This window comes from Pholcus phalangioides, unplaced genomic scaffold (assembly GCF_987345545.1).
Source record: "Pholcus phalangioides strain wild (caught in Gottingen) unplaced genomic scaffold, Ppha-v1.0 ptg000007l_1, whole genome shotgun sequence".
NCBI lineage: Eukaryota > Metazoa > Arthropoda > Arachnida > Araneae > Pholcidae > Pholcus > Pholcus phalangioides.
Window position 1 is genome coordinate 53,613,056 of NW_028301600.1, and position 18,518 is coordinate 53,631,573.

Sequence of the window (18,518 nt, forward strand, 5' to 3'; positions counted from 1 at the left end):
CACAACTATGACTATAACATTACAGTCATCTTTCGCTACCAATGCCTATAAGATCAGAATCTAGAACTAAGATCAGATTTATTTAAAATAAATGAACAAAATCATTTTAATTAAATAAAAACTCAAGCACATGCTTGCTCAATTTTTATGTGCTCTTCAGAAACGAAGTGTTCCAGTCGTTCCAGAGGCATTTTGATTCTTTTATGTTAAGGCCGACCTACAGCCGCTACGCTAGGAAGGTTCTGGTTTCAAATAGCAGTCCAAAGCCAGCGACTAATCGTCTATTGTCGAATAGCCGATTGGTATCCAATTGGTTACCCACCATCCTTTGATTCCAAATATCTGAGTCCGAATTCCAGCTGGAGAATAGATGTTTATTGTCCAGCTATTAGAGATCGCCATTGAATTACGGGTCCCAGTCTGATAGACCCTGGCAGCGAAAGATGAAGCCATTCGAAATCATCTCTAAACAGCAGGTCCCAGTCTAATCGACTCTTTCAGTGAAATATGAAGCTCCTGGAGGTTTTCTCTAATTTTATGCCCTGGCAACTAAAGATGGTAGTAGTGTTGTGGGACGGTGTCACGGGATAGGGGTGGAAATCGAAACTAAAAATACCGGTTCTGCTCATTTTTCATTGTAAGTCTATGAATCTGTAAATGAGACATTATTCTGAACTTTGCTAAGATTTATGAGTTCTTCAGCTAAACATTTGTTTTGCTAGTCCTCTAAAAAGTAAAGTATGTATGTATGTATGAAGAAAAAACATTAGTACAAGTGTGATTTGTTTCAAAGTATTTGTATCTTTGCAACCACAGCAGAGATAGACTTGAAAATCTGGGGGGGGGGGGATGCTGTTATTATGGTGCTTTCAATACATACAGCCTATATTTTTTTGGGGGCAATACCCACTATCTGATTTGCAACCATATTTGTAAAATATCAACACATTTCAGACATTCTTATTTCTTTCTTTCTTTTTTTTTGCTCTGTCTTCACTTAAAAAACAAATGTTCCCTAAATTTTTCTATTCTAAATCAGTTGTTTTCAAACTATAGTCTGTGGATACTCTACTTAAGTTCCTACTACCCATGCTCTAGCATGTTTACAAGTGATTTGCTGAGCTCCAGCATATTATGATGGCAAGCAATAACTCTGGTTTGAGAGGATCCATCTGATCAACATTGGAACTAGAGGGGCAATTGCTTGAGGCAGAAAGTTTTAAGAAACAAAAACACAATTTTTTAATCATCTAAGTGGCAGAGGTGGTAAAATCATGTTTTGCCTCGCCCCCTCCTTAAAAATCAAAAATCCTAGTTATAGCCCTGCATCTGATGTCTGCATACCGAAGAGACTTGTGCCATGTTCCCCCAAATCTTGTATAATTGTAAAATCCTGTTTAAACTGCAGTCACAATTTTTGGTTCAGAGATCAACATAGATTGGTTAAAAACCTGAATTTAACCAATCCGTGTCGATCTCTTATCAAAAAATTGTGACTATAGTTTAAACCATGTCAGTGAATACCGCCCTAAGTGTAGTGAACCCACCTTCAGATGTGAGCTGGCATGTGTCTCATGGGGAAAAAATCTGGCATCTTCCGCACCCATTATTATGTTCAATTTCCAGGGCCACTATAGAGTACAAAATTCTGAAAATATTACTTTAAATTTAAAAAGATAGATAGGATAAACTTCTCTAGCTTTTTGCAACCATATCAAAGTCCAGTTAGCAATACACAAATTGTGTATTGTACATAAATATTGAGTGTACATAAATATTTTTTGGTAATATATAGTTACTTTTTTTTCTGTGCTTTAATTTCTAAACTGAAAATTATTTTCATGAAATAAATTTACTGTTCTAATTTCATGAAGGATGGCCGTTTGTTTCGAGCTCATTCCTGGTAAAAGGGTTGGCTATGGACAGCCCTGCTTCATTATTGCTGAAATAGGACAAAACCATCAAGGAGATTTAAATATTGCCAAAGAATTGATCAGCATTGCACAAGTAAGGTCAAATTTAATAGGTGTTCACTAAATAGATATGAATGGGTTTATATGCATAGATTTTGTGATTCCTAAATGTTTTTTGTGAAATAGTGTGCAGTTATTCTTTTTTCTGTTCTAACTATATTCAATCATACAGTCATACCTTAATATAGTGTATGATTTCAAAACTTGTTAAATTCAGTAGTCGTTGCATTTTGAGAAGAATAAAAAAGTCTATGACTCAGCAAATACTCAAAACTCAAATTTACAGGAAGACAATCTATCTGAAGTTTTGTTAGCTATGAACAGTGATTCTGCTCACCTCTTATAGCAGTATTTTTCAACTTTTTTATCTCGGGGCACACTCAAACCTACAGTTGAACTTCTGCAGCACGCTTACATAAAAATATTGAAAAAAAAGTGTAGTTATATATAATGGGCGTCAGGCGCGACAGTTCAGCGCAGAAAATTCAGCTGCGTGACAATTCAGCATGAGACAATTTAGCGCAGTGATTGTGTTTTGTAAATAAAAATTTTCTTCAATTTTTTTCCAAACTTAGGACTGGCATATGTGCTATGTTTATGTGCTATTCCTTGTAGAAATTCATCTGATGTTCAATTCTCGTAATTTTGAAATATTTCAAAAATTCTTTTTTCAGTGTCCATAGCTCTTTTACGATGATTGGTATTTCCTTGACCGAAGATGAAATGCTCTAATCTAATTTGTATTAGTTTCTCCTCTTTCTGCAGAGCTGTTATGAATTTCCAAACATTGGAATGATGGACTTCAATAGTGGTGCTGAGTGAATTATGCCAGCCCTCAATATTATTATTCGTTTTTGCTAAGCCGTCGCGTTGAACTGATTCCATAGTTCTATAGCAAATTTTGGATCTCTCCGATGATTTCTTCGTGTTGTCCTTCTAATCCAAGTGTCTTCGAAATAATTTACAATATAATGTAAATCTTCATTGTCTTTGTAGTACTCTGCCAGTCCTAAGTCTGTAAAAAGTGGGAAGGGAATTTTTATTTAAAAAACACAATCACTGTGCTGAATTGTCACTGTGCTAAATTGTCACGCGCTGAATGGTTTCTGCACTAAATTGTCTTGCGCTGAATTGTGTCATACCGTTGAATTGTCTGCGCTGAATTGTCTCACACTGAACTGTCATAGATCCATTATAATGATTTCATAATTAATATATGCAAGCAATTTATTGTTATTTCTAATTAAATAAAAAAGAATATTAAAAAATAAAAGAATATTAAAAATTAAAAAATAAAAGAAATTTTAATTAAAAAAAAATTTTAAAAGAAAGTTAAAATTGAGAAACAAAACTCAATTAGATATTTGTGTCAGTTTGACACTTTTGTGTAATATTTCCTTTACAAGATCAAATTTTAGGCATGCATATTCTTAAATTTCCTAAATTTTCTTAAAACTTCTGAAATTTTTAATATTGTTTATAGTAGAAAAACTGGTTCAGCATGAATGTGACACTAGGAAGCATTGTGCTTTTTTTGTAATATTTGGAATTCCTAGATGAGTTGAAGCAATTATTGATGGGATTGAAAATATCTTAATTAATAGTAGTATATCATAACAATAGTACAGTCAACAGTCATTATAATGACCCCCTTCGTTTCACGGAAAACAGGCATTTTATTGGAAGGTCGTTATATCAAACGTTTTCAAAAAAATTATAAAATTTATTTTCTCCAACTGTTAGAGTTTCCCTTCCTGTGATCGACTCAGGAAGAAGAAAACTCTCTCATCTGCTTTCATAATTGAATCACGGTTCTTAATTATGGTGAGCAAAATACTCTTTGGAATATTCAATAATTCATCTATTTCGGCTTTCAACATCAATTTCTTGTCAACTTCTGCCGAAACTTTCAATTTGAGATCTAAAGATACAGTGCTCCATTTATTTAAGGCAGCTATGTCGAATAAATAATTTTCAGAATGAAAGCATAAGCTCACTTGCCTGTATGTTTTCCCAATGTGAAATTAAGTAAAATTGGGAAGAATCAACCACACACGGGAGTGAGCCACCATGTGGGAAAATAAAACAGAATGGGATAAGCAAAGGGGGGAGAAACATCATCATCATCATCCAGTCAACTCGAGTGAATACAGTATGTCTTGCAATGGTTCGCCCTGTTTCCAGTAAGGACACTACTCAATCACAGGGTTTTCCCATAGAAGTGACAAAGCACGCACTTCATGTCTTATGCTCTGGGAAGGGGGGGCTTAGCTGAGTTCAGTCAGTGTAAAGGATTGAATGATATTTACTAGTCATTATATTGGATAAAAATAACATGCCCAAAATAGGGAAAAAATTGGGATCTGTAGTAACTGTCATTAGCTGCTGTGCAGTCGTGTGGGCATCATGCTGGACTCCCTGTGGATCCAGGTTCAAACCCCGTTGACGGCACAGTGGTGGTTGACTGAAGTTGGTTTTCTACAGTTTTCCATCTTCAAGGCGTGAATGTGTGTGTGTGTGTGTAAGCTGGTCTCCCATTTGAAAAAGCCTCTCTGCAGAGAGCAGGTAGATCTACAACACGATACTGACATTACATGAAAATTCAAGCATTTCCATCGTTACTTCAGAAAATGGAAGACAGATGGCAGCATGAACACGAGACAAGCGTAACTTGACAACATAAATATGTTAGGGCCACACACACATGCACTCAGAACACACATTCTCTCTCTCTCCGGCATGTGCTGATTCATTAGAAATTTTGTAGAGGATATATTGTCCCTGTATAAAGGTTATAATTTATATATCCCTGTATATTGTTTAATGACTGAGTAATTTTTTTATGTATATTGTTTAATGACCAGAAAATTAGTTTTCGAAAATGTGCGGTTTGCAAAATGGAACATCAAATGTACTTGGAATACTACATTGTCAGATTTTTGCCAACAGTTTGCTTCCTGTGCCAATATTCTAGGCAGAAATCTCATGCATGCTACTCTCAGTGTTGACTCTACTGTGTTAATAAATTTCATATGAAAAATTACTCATTGAAAAGTTTCACGTTTCCATTCAAACAAAATTGCAATAAAAGTATTTTAATTTCTCTTGCGACAATCAGTAACGAATAGACCTTGGGTAATGATTTTTGAAACTCTCTCAAGGTTCATTAACAAAAATTTTGGATAATGTTTTATATTTTCATCTGGAACAGAACTTTCCAGTTTGAAAGAAATTTGTGATTTTTATGATGCAAAATCATTTACGGCATTTAATATCACATCATTTCATTAAGGCCATTGAGCATCACACTATTTCCTTTGTTTGTGGTTATGAAATGACTGAAATGACATGATTTTTTTTTACTGACATCATTTTCTTGATCAAATTGATTGACCAAATTTTCATGTCATATTTGACATCAGGCGACTACTTGGGATATCGGTTAGGCCACTGCCAAAATTGTTTACATTAATGAGGCATTGATAGAGCATTATAATTTTTATACTGCATTGGTGTATGTATAATGTGAAAAATAATTTGGTAAACAGAAATAGCAGATGACCTGTATTCAGGGTCCTATCTCCTGAGTGATGCAGTGGTAAGATGCTCATCCTCCACTGTGAAGGTGGATGGCGTCAAGCTTCATTCATGGGTTCAAATTCTGAAGGAGAACGTCGAAAACAAGTTCTTTACCTACTGAACCTGGGGCGACCACTGATAGATAGTGCCTTCATTTCCCACCAACTCCACTGGTTGGAAATTGCTGTATGGTGATATGTGACTGGAGTTGGTGTGTGGTAAAGTAGTGTATAAATAACTCATTTCACTCTGCGCAGTAAAGTATGCAGGGCCCCATTTTCACAGCAGTGGGCTCTGAGCAAAGCAGAAAAATTAGTAGGATCAAAGATATTTGGTTAATTAATGAATATATGTTTAAATTTTGGGGGCCCCAAAATCATGAGGTCCACCGCAACTCCTCTTTCCCACATGGAAAAATTGTGTCCTGCCCTTACCATAATACAATGCAAAACGGTTTTAGCACCCCCCCCCCCCAGAATTTTTTGTGTAGCTGTCACTGATGGCACATAAAAATTTATATAACTTCAAATATTTTTTCGATTGAAAATTTTTGTGTGCTATTATTAGCATCATGGCATGTCACTGAGTCGCACAGGTGCCACAGGTTGACCATTTCTGAAAGTCATGAATTAGATTTTATAAGATTGTGCTCCTTTCTCTATGAGAGGGGAGAATGCATTATACAGGGTGTTTCAGAAAGAATCACCCGATTTAAAATGCGTATATTACAAAAAATATTGAACATAGACACAGTAAGATTAATTTTATATTACATGGCTAATCATAAAGTTTTTTACAAAATAAATTAAAGGTGCTCAATATGTCCACCTTGGATCACGGCATGTCTATACAGTAGTCAAATTTGTCCCAAACTTTCGCAAGCATGTTTGCATCCACTGCGAGTGGATCTCTGTGGACTACGTGTGAAACTCTGTCAGATGTACTCCACATTTTTGTCTGACATGCAGTGATAGCACAGACAACCCGTGTCTCAGAGTTGTTTATACCATCACCTAATGCTCTGAGCAGTAGAAAGTTCAACACCAGAGTATTGTCGACAAAAAGCATGATGAACAGTTGTTACGGACTCACACTTTGCAAAGCTCAGAACACAAAACAATTTCTGTAATGCAGTCGCCATCGTGACAAACACTGGAGTGGTGGCCAAAAGAAGAACGTTAGTGCTACCTGTCGGCAACTGTGTAAAACTCGAGATTTCCCTCTTTCTACCTATAATCATTCAATCAAAACGAATTAAAAGCTGAATAGTTAAGAGTTTTTTAAATTGGCTGATTCTTTTTGAAACACCCTGTATGGAGAATAAATAGGAAAAATGCATTATCTGAAAGTGCCATGCAAAAGTGATACATAGCGCATACATACCGCATAAAGCATACTCATTTTTAGTAGGAATATTAGAGTAGAAGAGTGTAATGCTGAGAAGCTGCCTGAATATTTATTATTACAGATATGATACGTGGCATTCTACTCAATTTTTTACTGTCACTCAAACCTAAAATTTTGAAATTAATTATACATTTTATTTGCAGAACCTCTAGAAATTGCTGATTTTTTTAATTAAAAAACACTTATTTCTTTCCAACAGGCATGTGGTGCTGATTGTGTAAAGTTTCAAAAATCTGACTTGAAAAGCAGGTTCAACAAAAATGCTCTGAAGCGTCCTTATGACAGTTCCAATTCTTGGGGAAATACATATGGGGAACATAGAGAACATTTGGAGTTTTCAAAGAAAGATTTCAAACTACTACAAGATCATGCAAAAAGTTTGAATGTACCATTTGTTGCTTCTGGAATGGATAAGGTATGTTAGTGTGAATATCTTTTGTACTTAATATATTAGTACTAATATAGTAAATATATTTACAAAAGCTTCAGGGAGAGTTTAACAAGTTTTTGATTCTCCAATTAGTGTTTTTTATATTAAAAAGTAAGGACCATTTTCCAAAAAAACTATACTTAACACATTCCTGGTACTTTTTTTCCCTTCTCAGTTTTTATATATGCTCAGCAACATTTTCACTTGTCTCTGTTGTTGAAACATTTGTCATAATCTGAGAATACATAGTGGCCTTATCAGGCTACTATTTATAGGGTGACAATTCCTGAATCTTTTTTTTTTTCACTTTTTACCCGGTATGGAAACACTTATCAGGAAGAATGCCAGTAAAGTGATGAAACATCAGCCATATAGAAAACAGATTCATCTCATGTACTTCACCAAAATAAAGTAATTAAAGAAACATTGATAACAAGTTTGACAAACTAAATTTAACATTTTCTTAAAGCAATAAACAACAAAATATGAATGGAAAAATAGCAATCCTTTGTCTGATGCTAACACAGTAAAAAAAGAAAGCAATTGTGAGCTTTGCCCGAGTCTCTTTGCCTCTGACAGTTTATGTACGGTCCCGTTCAGTGCACACAAGCTCCAATGAAATATTGAGATATTTGTTGCCTCTGCAGTCTAGTGGTCTAGGTCATTCACCCAGAAAGTGAAAGGATGTGAGTTCGATTCCCCGCAGGGGCAGTTGAATTTTCTCTCCAAAATATATCTTCACATCAGAAAGCTGGTAAAACCTTTGTATGGATAGCGGAGAGTGACATCATCCTCGGATAAGTCGCCATCTGGTGGCATTGTCAGCAATTGTGAACTTTGTCCTGAGTTAGGTCTGACGGTCCATGTATGGTCCTGTTCAGTGCACACGAGCTCCAAGGAAAGATTGAGATATTCATTTCCTCTGTAGTCTAGGGCATTCACCTGGAAAGTGAAAGGATGTGAGTTCGATTCCCCGCAGGGGCAGTTGAATTTTCTCTTTCCAAAATATATCTTCGCATCAGCCAGCTGTTAAAAACCTTTGTACTTCTTACATTAGTGCTCTTATACATTTGATAAAAGTACAAGACATGGTCATAATTCTTTCAAAAGAATGTAAGTTTTTTTTAAATTAATTTCTGCTGTTAGAATTTTCACTTGTTGTCATAAGTGTTTTTCTGAACTTCAGATAGTAATTTGCTCTTTTTATTGTGTATATAAACTATTTTTTTTATTTCTATAAAAAAATTTGTTATTTATATTATTTCTTTTTTTTTCTAAAATATTAAAATGAAGGCTTTCTTGCCAAAAATCATCTTTCAAGTTTTCCATAACTCAATATTGCAATTTCCATAAGTGTATATAATTTCTTTTAGAAAAATAGAGAGCATAGAAAAAATTAGTGAAATTCTAATTTCTCTTTTTTCAGATATCAATTGATTTTCTGAATGGAATCGGCATCCCATTTTTCAAAATAGGTTCTGGAGATGCCAATAATTTACCACTTATTGAACACGTTGCTATGATCGGCAAGCCTTTAATCATATCAACTGGAATGCAAGAAATATCCACAGTCCGTGAAATTTATGAATCTGTAACAAAATTGAATCCATCTCTCTGTCTACTCCAATGCACAAGTTCCTACCCAACACAATGTGAAGATGTTAATTTGAATGTAATTAAGGTATGTGAAATGACAATAATAATTGGTGTTTAAAATTATTTTCAACCTCCATCTGAAATCAAAGAAAAATATGCTTTTCAAGTTTTTATAATTTTCTTCAAATATGATACATGTGTGTGCAAAAAATGTTAGTGTTTCGAATAAATAGTTGTAATTTTCATTGAATTTATTTTTGCATGATGTAAAATAGAGGTTGTTTTAAATTGGCATACCTAGTTTTCAAAATAAATAATTAGATGAACAATCAGCATTACATCCCATGCCGTTGTAGCCAAATCACTGGTTAAAAAGTACAATCGATACTCATTTTTATAAACCCATAGATTTGATAATTAGTTCGTAAAATCAAGAGTTTGTAAATGGGAGAGACAATGAAAAAAATGCAGAAAATAAAAAATGACTTAGTTTTCCACACATATCGGTGATTTTGAAAAGAAAATCACTTATTTTTGTTTGCTTCATTGCAGAATTTTGGTAAATGCTGTACAAGACTCCATAGAAGTGATGAAGGATAAAATTTCGTACAAATTTTGCTTGCAAAAATCTTTTGCTGATCTTTGATTAGAGAACTCAATGTAATTTTCAGAATCTCATACTTTTTGGCACCTTCTGTCTTTGTAAGAGTTCACACATTTTAATTCCTTTCAAAATAAATAAATATATTTTTTCATCCAAAGTCAAACACAATTTTTTCTATCTTGTTAATGATTTGCGAGGAGGAAAGTAGCCAAACAGCAGTCTGCAGAAGTAGAGTTTGATTGACTTAGAAGTGACCTTATGGTGGTTCTCAAACTTTTTTGACTTGCAGAATCATTTTTAGTCTATAATTTCTTTGGCAAAGTACGTAGGTCACTTTTTTTTAAATCTATTCATCAAGTTTACTGACTTATTTTATTTCCCTTGAGCGTCTGGGACGGGCACACGAAGCTAATGTGTCATACCATTTCTCAAACCACCAGTTCAACCAATCATAATGCACAGAGTGAATGCTACTCCAATGCACAAGTTTCTACCCAACACAATGTGAAGATGTTAATTTGAATGTAATTAAGGTATGTGAAATAACAATGTTGACAACAGTGATGCTGTTGAAAAATGAAGTTCATACAATATAGAGTTAATAGAAATGAGAGTTCATACAATATAGAGTTAATAGAAATGAGAGTTCATAAAATATAGAGGATTTTAACATTAGCTCTATGGCATGCTGTTCTGGGCAAAGGAACAGATAGTAAAAACAGAGTGTGTTTGTGAATTGGAGGTTCAAAAAATCGAGCATTGGCTGCACCATCCTAAAATATAACCTTAGTTATATTGATGTTAATTTAGTTTATGCCAATAGAGAAAAAAATGCAACCCAGTATATAGAAGTAAAATATTTTAAATCTTGTAAATTTTTTTTTTTTTTAAATATTTATTTGTGAAAGTTAGAAATATAATACTGTTATAGTTTCATTTTAATTTTCAGACATATACTAAGGAGTTTCCTAAAGCAGTTATTGGATACTCTGGTCATGAAAGAGGTATAGGAGTAAGCATAGCAGCAATTGCACTTGGGGCAAAGGTAAAAAAATTGGTAAAAGATAATTTTTCAATAAGTTTACTTTTTATATTATGTATATGAAACCATAATAATTTCATTCTAACACATATTGATTGTTTCAGAAAAATATACAACTTTGTAACTTTTACATGTTAAAACTTTGATTCCATTCTATTACCTTAACAATGAAATTTTTGGAAATAGTATGCAGTATTCAACATAAAAATCTAAAGACTTGAACACTAGCTTATTTATGCAGTATATTGACAATAGGAAAAGAAGCATTTTAATTGTGATCGTTTTATTTCTATTATTAGTTTGAAATTAATATAGAATCATTTCCAAAAGGAAAATTAATTTTGAGGAAGTTTTGATAACTTGAAATTTTGTTATTTAACAATTTTTTTGGAATTCTGTGACCAATTTCACCCCCATGCTTTTATTTTCTTGCTGCTTCATAACAAGTATTTAAAAATCTGTCAGATACAAAGGATCATCTTAGCACTTGGAGCAATTGTTCATCAAAGACTGTCAAAGCACTAATTTTTGTATGCTCACATCGGGACTCAGGGTTGTGATGATAATAATCAATTGATATCTATAATTGGGATCTGTCAACAACATATTATCTTTCAAATTTTTATCCTTTTAGAATAACTGCAGCATAGACAAAAGTCAGCTTTGAGCAGGAGAATATTCATTCAGGGAATATTCTATCTGCATACAGTTGATGACTGCTGGACAAACATGTAATTATTGTTCAAATTTCTTATGTTTTCAAAAGGCTTGTTTCAACTCACACAGTTTTCTTCTGTTTCTCTCTCTGGTGTATATATATATATATCTTTTCTCATCTATTTTACTCTAAGAGCAATCTTTCTGTAAGATTTAGACTACACTTGCTTTTGGGCTCATTTTTTTCCACAATTTTTTTTTTTTCAGAGAAAAATTTTAGATTTAACTGGTGATTTTCAAACAACTTGGCAGCCTTGGGAATGAGATTAGAATTGCAATATCTCACTAGTTTAGAATCACTAGAAATCATTATCGAATGATATCTTTTCAAGAGTGGCTGTTTTTGTGTTTTATCTTGTCTACAATAAAACTTTTTCATCATAATGAAATTATTTAATCCTTTAACTATACAGCACATACAACCTTTGTTTTCTACTTTCATTGTAGATACTTTATTCCATTATTAGGGGGGAAAGTGGTAAAAAAAGCATCACATTAATCACTTACAGACAATTGGAGCAGTTAAAGAGCTAAAAAACTGTCTACTGTCTTCTTAGTTCCAGAAAGGGTTTTCCAAAATGAAGCGCTAAATGTAAAAAGGGGTCATGTCACATTTTTTCAATTTTTATGTTTTGATGGATTCATGTAATAGAGATGCCAACGCATCGTTTTATGGTAAAATGGGTCAAGTCTCGCCTCTAGATGCTGAGAAAAAACGAATGTTAAAAGTAAAAAGGGATCATGTCCTGGACATGACCCCTTTTTACATTTAGTTCTCAAGACCGCTAACAGGTGGCAGCAGGGTTTTCCTGTTGAGTTACCCACAAGAAGGTTTTCTTCATTTACATTGTTTTTTGTTGTTATTTGTTATTTATTGTTTTTTGTTTAAAACGTAGTAGTTATTATGTAATTATGTTGTAATTATTAGTACAGAAAAGGAGCAAAAAATTTTATGATGCAATCATAGAAGCTAAAGAGCTTTGCCAAGAAAACAGCAATATTTTCTGTCTGTGTACTGACTATATGGCTACTGTATCCTTACCTCGGATTCCAATGCAAGATATCTACTGTTTTAGGCAGCTGAGTGTTAATACCTTTGGTATTCATAACCTAAGAGAAGGTAAAATGAAATGTTTCGTTTATGACTAAACAAATGGCCTAATAAAGTTATGTTCTGTTTGAAAAAATATATTGATGGAGCTGAAGATGGAAAGATCGTGTAACTTTTTATGGACAACTGTGGAGGGCAGAATAATAACACATTGATGAGGTTTCTGATGTTCTTAGTAGAGTTTGAACGTTTAGAGGAAATTAAATTTCATTTCTCCATCAGAGGGCATTCTTTTTTACCGTGATAGGGATTTCGCCCAGATAAAAATACTTATCAAGATGTGGATTTGATCAACCAGAATGCATCAAAGGTTACTGTACGCAATATGTCAATGGTATTGGCTCACGAATCTTCCCAGTAAGAAAACTTGGTGTACCACTAATAATACTCCAAAGCAAAACTTATTCATCGATAAAACTTCCAATAACCAAAGTAAAAAGGACAACTTGAATAAAACAAAAAATACATTCCAATGGAGTATAACAATTTTTGGGACCAGATTTTTAGTGTACCAACCATTAACCCATTAGAGGCAACCGGAATAGGAGTACTTTTGATCTCCATCTAATAGAAAGTTTATATAGTATAAAAAGCCTAAATAAAGTTTATTTCATTGCATACATTTGTTTATTTATGTGTTTTCCTGAGACTTTTCATTAGAGAATTGGGGCTCTAAAGTGTTTAATTGTAAAAAGGGGTCATGTCCTTATCAGATTTTACTCTCTCATGGCTATTCTTAAGTAATACAAATTTAAAATCCTCTCTCAGGGCTTCGTTGAATGCATTCCACAGACACTGCAATTAAATTTTTTACAATGAGAAAATGTGACATGGCCCCTTTTTACAGTTAAAGATTCAAATTACATAAGAAATATCTCCCTATATGAGACATGTCTCTAACAATGTTACATAGTTATAGTTGAGAAAGATCGATCTCGTGCTCTAGAGATAGGATAGGTTTAAAAAAAAAGCCAAATTATCAGTTTTTTTATGCGTATGGTTATAATAATTTCAGCAGAAATGAAACACTATTATTACTATACATATGCAGTGTAGTTATAATTGAACTGACACTCATTAGACTCCTATGTAATACCTATTCTAGGTAGACATATTTAATTGAAACTTGGTATAGATACGTTATATGGACCATGAGGAAAAGAAAACTGCAATAGAAAAGTGTCACTTTCTTACCCGGTGGTAAAAATTGAACTATTTTTTATTACAATTTTCTTTTTCCACACACACGGCCCATATAACCTACATAAAAAATTTCAACGAAATACGTTCACCACAACAGGCTCAACATAGGTCTGAGTAGCGCTTGTTTAATTATAACCAAACTATATATATTGGCCTTTTTTGTTTCTCAAAATGTTTTATTTGTATTCATTTTTTGAATATAGTGAAACCTTGCTACAATGATAATCGATATAACAATAAATTCCCTCTACAATATTTTTTGAGTCTTGTTGAGAAATGCCTATAATCTTAAACTGCTGCCTCCCGATATAACGATAATCCCTCTACAACAATATTTTTTCTTGGTCTGCAGTGTACCAATATACCGAGGTTTCACTGTATATGACAATTTTTCTTATGACTTAAATTCAATTTTATTGAAAGTGGCAGTAGATTAACCACGTTACGATCAAGGACGTAATATTACATCCAAATGCCAGTGGAATAAATTCAAACAAGTTCTCTGTTTTCTTTCCTCTCTCCTCATTATAGCAAAGCTTTGTCGCAACCCTATGAAACAGTTCTTTTTACCTCAGTTTATTTCTATACTTCTATTAGTGATTTTTTTTCACATACGATGTATTGTTCTACTATATACACATAAGAACAAAAAAGAACAGGTAGGGTGAGGGTGAAAAAAGAAATCTACTTTGAACCTACTCTCTTATCTACTTAATTTATTATAGTGTTTCGCTATCATTTGATTTTTTCCTTCTTTTCCAATGAGCGGTTAGGTTACCATATTTATCACTGATTTGTCAAATAGAGATCTTCCAAATTTCTTGCCAGTAGCTTGTAAGTGAAGGGGTTAAAAAAATAATAATATACAGGGCATGTATATTATGCTACCTGTATTTACAAGGTATGATCAAAAAGTTACTTAACTCTTTCCATAGAAACTGAACGGGTTGAGTTACAGACATGCTGTTGGAGGAAAGTTAACCTATCACCTAATGAGTCTTACACTAAAATTATAGAGGGATCTATCTGTTGAGAAAAGACAGTCTTTCTTATCTCATTTAAAATGAAAAAGAGCAGTGCATTTGAGTGAAGTTTTATGTAAAACTTTGAAAAATGTAGTATAAATGATTAAAATGTTGAGAAAACCTTTTGTGACCATGCTCTGGGAAAAAACCTAAGTGTTTGTGGCATGCTTGTTAAACATAACTTAGCATCCTTAGAGGAACAAACATTGATCACACTTTGTATGACTTAACTCTGTATTGGAATAAGCACTGCATGAGTGCTGCATTGCAAAAAATATGTGAATACAGTGACATGTTGACATAATGATGCCCTGAAGACCAAGAAAAAATATTGTTGTAGAGGGATTATCATTGTATTGAGAGGCAGCGGTTTAAAATTAGACTACAAGCATTTTCACACAGGACTTGAAAAAATATTATAGAGGGATTTATCATTATATCGAGTATTGTCGTAATGAGGTTTCACTGTTTAGATGTGCTACACCTTTCCACAGAATAGAATTCAGCTTTTATGTAATTACTGTTTTCTTGTATTTTACAAACAGATATCAGAAAATGATTGCTTTATGCAGAACAAATTACAAAAAGTTGAATGAAGTTCAATTATTCAAATTTGAATGTCACATGATAATGTTAATTATCCAGTTTTTAGTGATTACATTTTTTGAAACAAAATCCTCCCCCTCCCCCCCACCCCACGAAAAAAACAGACATTATGCTTGTCTGTGCTTATTTCATTGCCATATGTTACTAAAATGGGATGTTTCAAAATGTTCCTCAAGTTTTGAGTCACCCTGTATGTTACAACCAAAGTCCAGGCACTTTACAAAGTCATCTGCCATTTAAGGAATTTGTAGACTTTAACCATGGCATGGGGGGGGGGGGGTTATTCTATTTAAAATTGCTCTGCACTATATATAACTACAATATTTTCTCAGTGGTTATGATTCCAAACTGAACACCCTGTACATGTAGAAAGAAAATTTGTAAAAAAGTTGTGTATAAGACTCAATGTAAGTGCAAAATGATTGATTGCAGTAAGGTTCTCTATAATTTAAAACCTCAGAAGTACATCAATGAGTTTTTAAATTTTAGTATAGTAAAACCCTTTTTTTGCGGACATTGGCGGGATGAAAAAAAAATTTCATAAAAGAGGGTTGATAGCATCTGAGGGGGTTGTTATTGAAGTTTTAAAAAGTCATAATTATTTTTTGGCTGTAAAAAAGGGGTTTCACTGAATTATTGAGCAGTTTAACAATTTGTGAGGAAGTACTGTATAAATTTTCATGACATAAAAAATTATATTTCAGTGTATCAGTTTTAGTTAAATGCCATTATTTTGTTGCTGCTTCAGTATGCTGGTATGACGAGTTCTTTCCATCCAGTTGAAAAATATTGGTTTTTTTTAAAATTCCATTTCAAATTAGAAAGTGAAGATTAATAAACTGCTAATAATTTGAGTTTTTGTATTTTTTTTACTCTTATAGATATTAGAACGTCACTTGACTCTTAATTGTTCTTGGAAGGGCAGTGATCACGTTGCCTCTTTAGAACCAATGGAATTCAAAAAAATGGTAATGGAAGTTCGGAATGTGGAGAAAGCCTTGGGTTCTTCCAGAAAGACTAGACTGCAGTGTGAAATTCCATGTTATGAGAAAGTAATCCTTTATTTTTTAAGTAGTTAGAAATTGCAAAATAATTAATGATTTAAACTCAGAGAAGTTAAAATCTCATAAATGCAAAGAGGAAAAACAAATAGCTTTTCATTAAAGATCAAATTTAAAAAAAGAAGCAGAATTCAGTACCCTGATGATTGCATTCTGATATCGGTTGGTATTCTGATAGCGGTATTTCTGATATTTTAGTAGAAAAAATATGATATATAAATTGATGATTCTATAAAACAAAAATAACTAATTATTTTGACTAAAGTTAGGTGAGGAAATACAATTATTAGCAAGCATAACATGAATTACTGTTTGAAGGCATTTTATTCTAATCCAAATATTTCATGTATTAACTTCCAAAACAAAGGCAGTTTATAGCAATTTGAAAACATGTAATTAGTAGCCTTTATTTTTGGTTTAGTAATGCTGCAAAGTTTTAGGATTTTAGAAACTGTGCATCACTTATTTACTTCAAGTAAACTGTTTGTTTATGCAATCCAAACTTTGATATTTCCAAGTGCTTCCAAAAATTTATAGCACTTTAATATATTATACCAGTGTTTTCCAACCTCTTTTGTCCCATCGCCCCCCCCCCTTCCCAATGCAATCTAACCCATAGGATCCTATGTTATACCCGTAGCTTCTGGAACATTCCACTGCCCCCAGGGGGCATTAATACCCACGTTGGGAATTACTGTACTACACTATCAATTTAAATACACTACACAAATTACTTTTGTTTAAGAAGGTTGACTTTAATTGAATCAAATTCGATCATGTTTTTTCACAGTGTGTAGAGGTTTTCTTCCCAATTATAAACAGTATTTTCAAGTATGATCAACTATTGGCAATTTAAATATTTAAATATTTTTTTAATTTAGAAAGTCTTTATAACTGATAAAACAAAATAATGATTTGGTAATCTTTTCTTTGTGATCAAGTAATGAGAAATTTGAAAGCAGTATGTTATATGGTTGAAATATCAAGACTTTTGTGAAGTCCTAATCTTCCATATGAAGAAAACTTTTAATATCTTTGATGTCTTTGTGAAAAGTATTTTAGGCAAAAATTTAGTTGATTATTCCAGCAAAGGCAGCACTGAAGCTGCAATGAATATCTCTCACATACTTGGCCTTATCTTGTCAGGCAGATATTCAATCTAGTATCATGCGAACTTCTGGCTTGTACATAAATATTTCTAGCAAGCTTTGAACTCAACCCAATCTCTACTGCATAAAATGCACTACAAGTCTCTATGTCTTGACTTCCAAAAACAGCTTTACCATGTCCTTGCTGTCTCATTGCTAGAAATACATTATGTCAAGAACAAATTTTCCAGGTTTGAAAAAAAAACTAACAGAGGCAAATGAAGATCTCTATTAATCTTCTTCTAGGTTCATACAGGGTGCAGGATAAATGAACAATAAATGCAAGTAAACCTTTTTCCCCCAACTGTCTTCAGTTTTTTAAATTCAAATATTTCAGTGAATATTGCACTTGGAAACATGGAAATGTTTTGTTGGTATCAGGAGAGACAGTGCAGCAACATTTTCATTAGGTTTTTGATAGCACAGGGTGTTCGTATAAAGAGTCAATTTTTTATTTTATTTCAATAGCTATGTAACCCCTTGCATCATGAATGATGCACACACATCTGAGTTCTACACATTATTCAAATACTTTTTTCTAATTGAAAGTATGCCTCTAGGATCAGTGGTTTGCCAGTGAAATGTAGTGCATGTTGGTAGCTATGTACCGTGTATAATTTGTATGTTATTTAACAAATTGTTTTTTTTTATTAAAGTATTTTTCTCATTTCCTATATTTGCAGTTGGGCAAAACTGTTGTTGCAACTCGTTATCTGCCATCTGGAACAATTTTAGAAGCAGATATGTTAGATATAAAAGTTTCTGAACCTAAAGGCTGGAAAGCAGAAAATATTCATGATTTGATTGGGAAAAAGCTGAAAAATAGTGTAGGTGAAGATTGTAGTATCCTTTCACAATATATTCTTGAATAAATTTCAATCATTATCAAATATATTCTGTATTGCTAACAGAATCTCTAAGAAGCTATGTGAATGAAACTAGCCTTTCCTTTGCAATTTTCATACCTTACAAAAGTAATTTAAGGCCTCACAAGTACAGAAAGAATAATTAGTTTT

General features: G+C 33.0%; 1 protein-coding gene across 2 annotated transcripts; it reads left to right on the forward strand.

Annotated features, from left to right (window-relative positions):
- Positions 1 to 203: 203 nt before the first annotated feature.
- NANS (N-acetylneuraminic acid synthase) lies at positions 204 to 18,394 on the forward strand. 2 transcript variants are annotated; one of them, XM_089233505.1, is made up of 7 exons: positions 204 to 637; positions 1,875 to 2,007; positions 7,159 to 7,374; positions 8,816 to 9,070; positions 10,539 to 10,646; positions 16,175 to 16,345; positions 18,186 to 18,394. In XM_089233505.1, the coding sequence occupies exons 2-7, from the start codon at positions 1,876 to 1,878 to the stop codon at positions 18,372 to 18,374; spliced, it is 1,071 nt and encodes a 356-aa protein (XP_089089631.1). In that variant the 5' UTR covers positions 204 to 637; position 1,875; the 3' UTR covers positions 18,375 to 18,394. The 2 variants fall into 2 exon arrangements, with proteins under 2 accessions (XP_089089631.1, XP_089089632.1); XM_089233506.1 differs by having other exon boundaries at positions 209 to 637; positions 10,539 to 10,634.
- The last annotated feature ends 124 nt before the right edge of the window (positions 18,395 to 18,518 follow it).

Coding starts and splice junctions, on each gene's coding strand:
- NANS (XM_089233505.1), top strand. CDS start 1,876: ATGGCCGTTTGTTTCGAGCTCATTCCTGGTAAAAGGGTTGGCTATGGA. Junction 7,375..8,815: donor TTGCTTCTGGAATGGATAAG/GTATGTTAGTGT, acceptor CTCTTTTTTCAG/ATATCAATTGATTTTCTGAA. Junction 16,346..18,185: donor AAATTCCATGTTATGAGAAA/GTAATCCTTTAT, acceptor CTATATTTGCAG/TTGGGCAAAACTGTTGTTGC.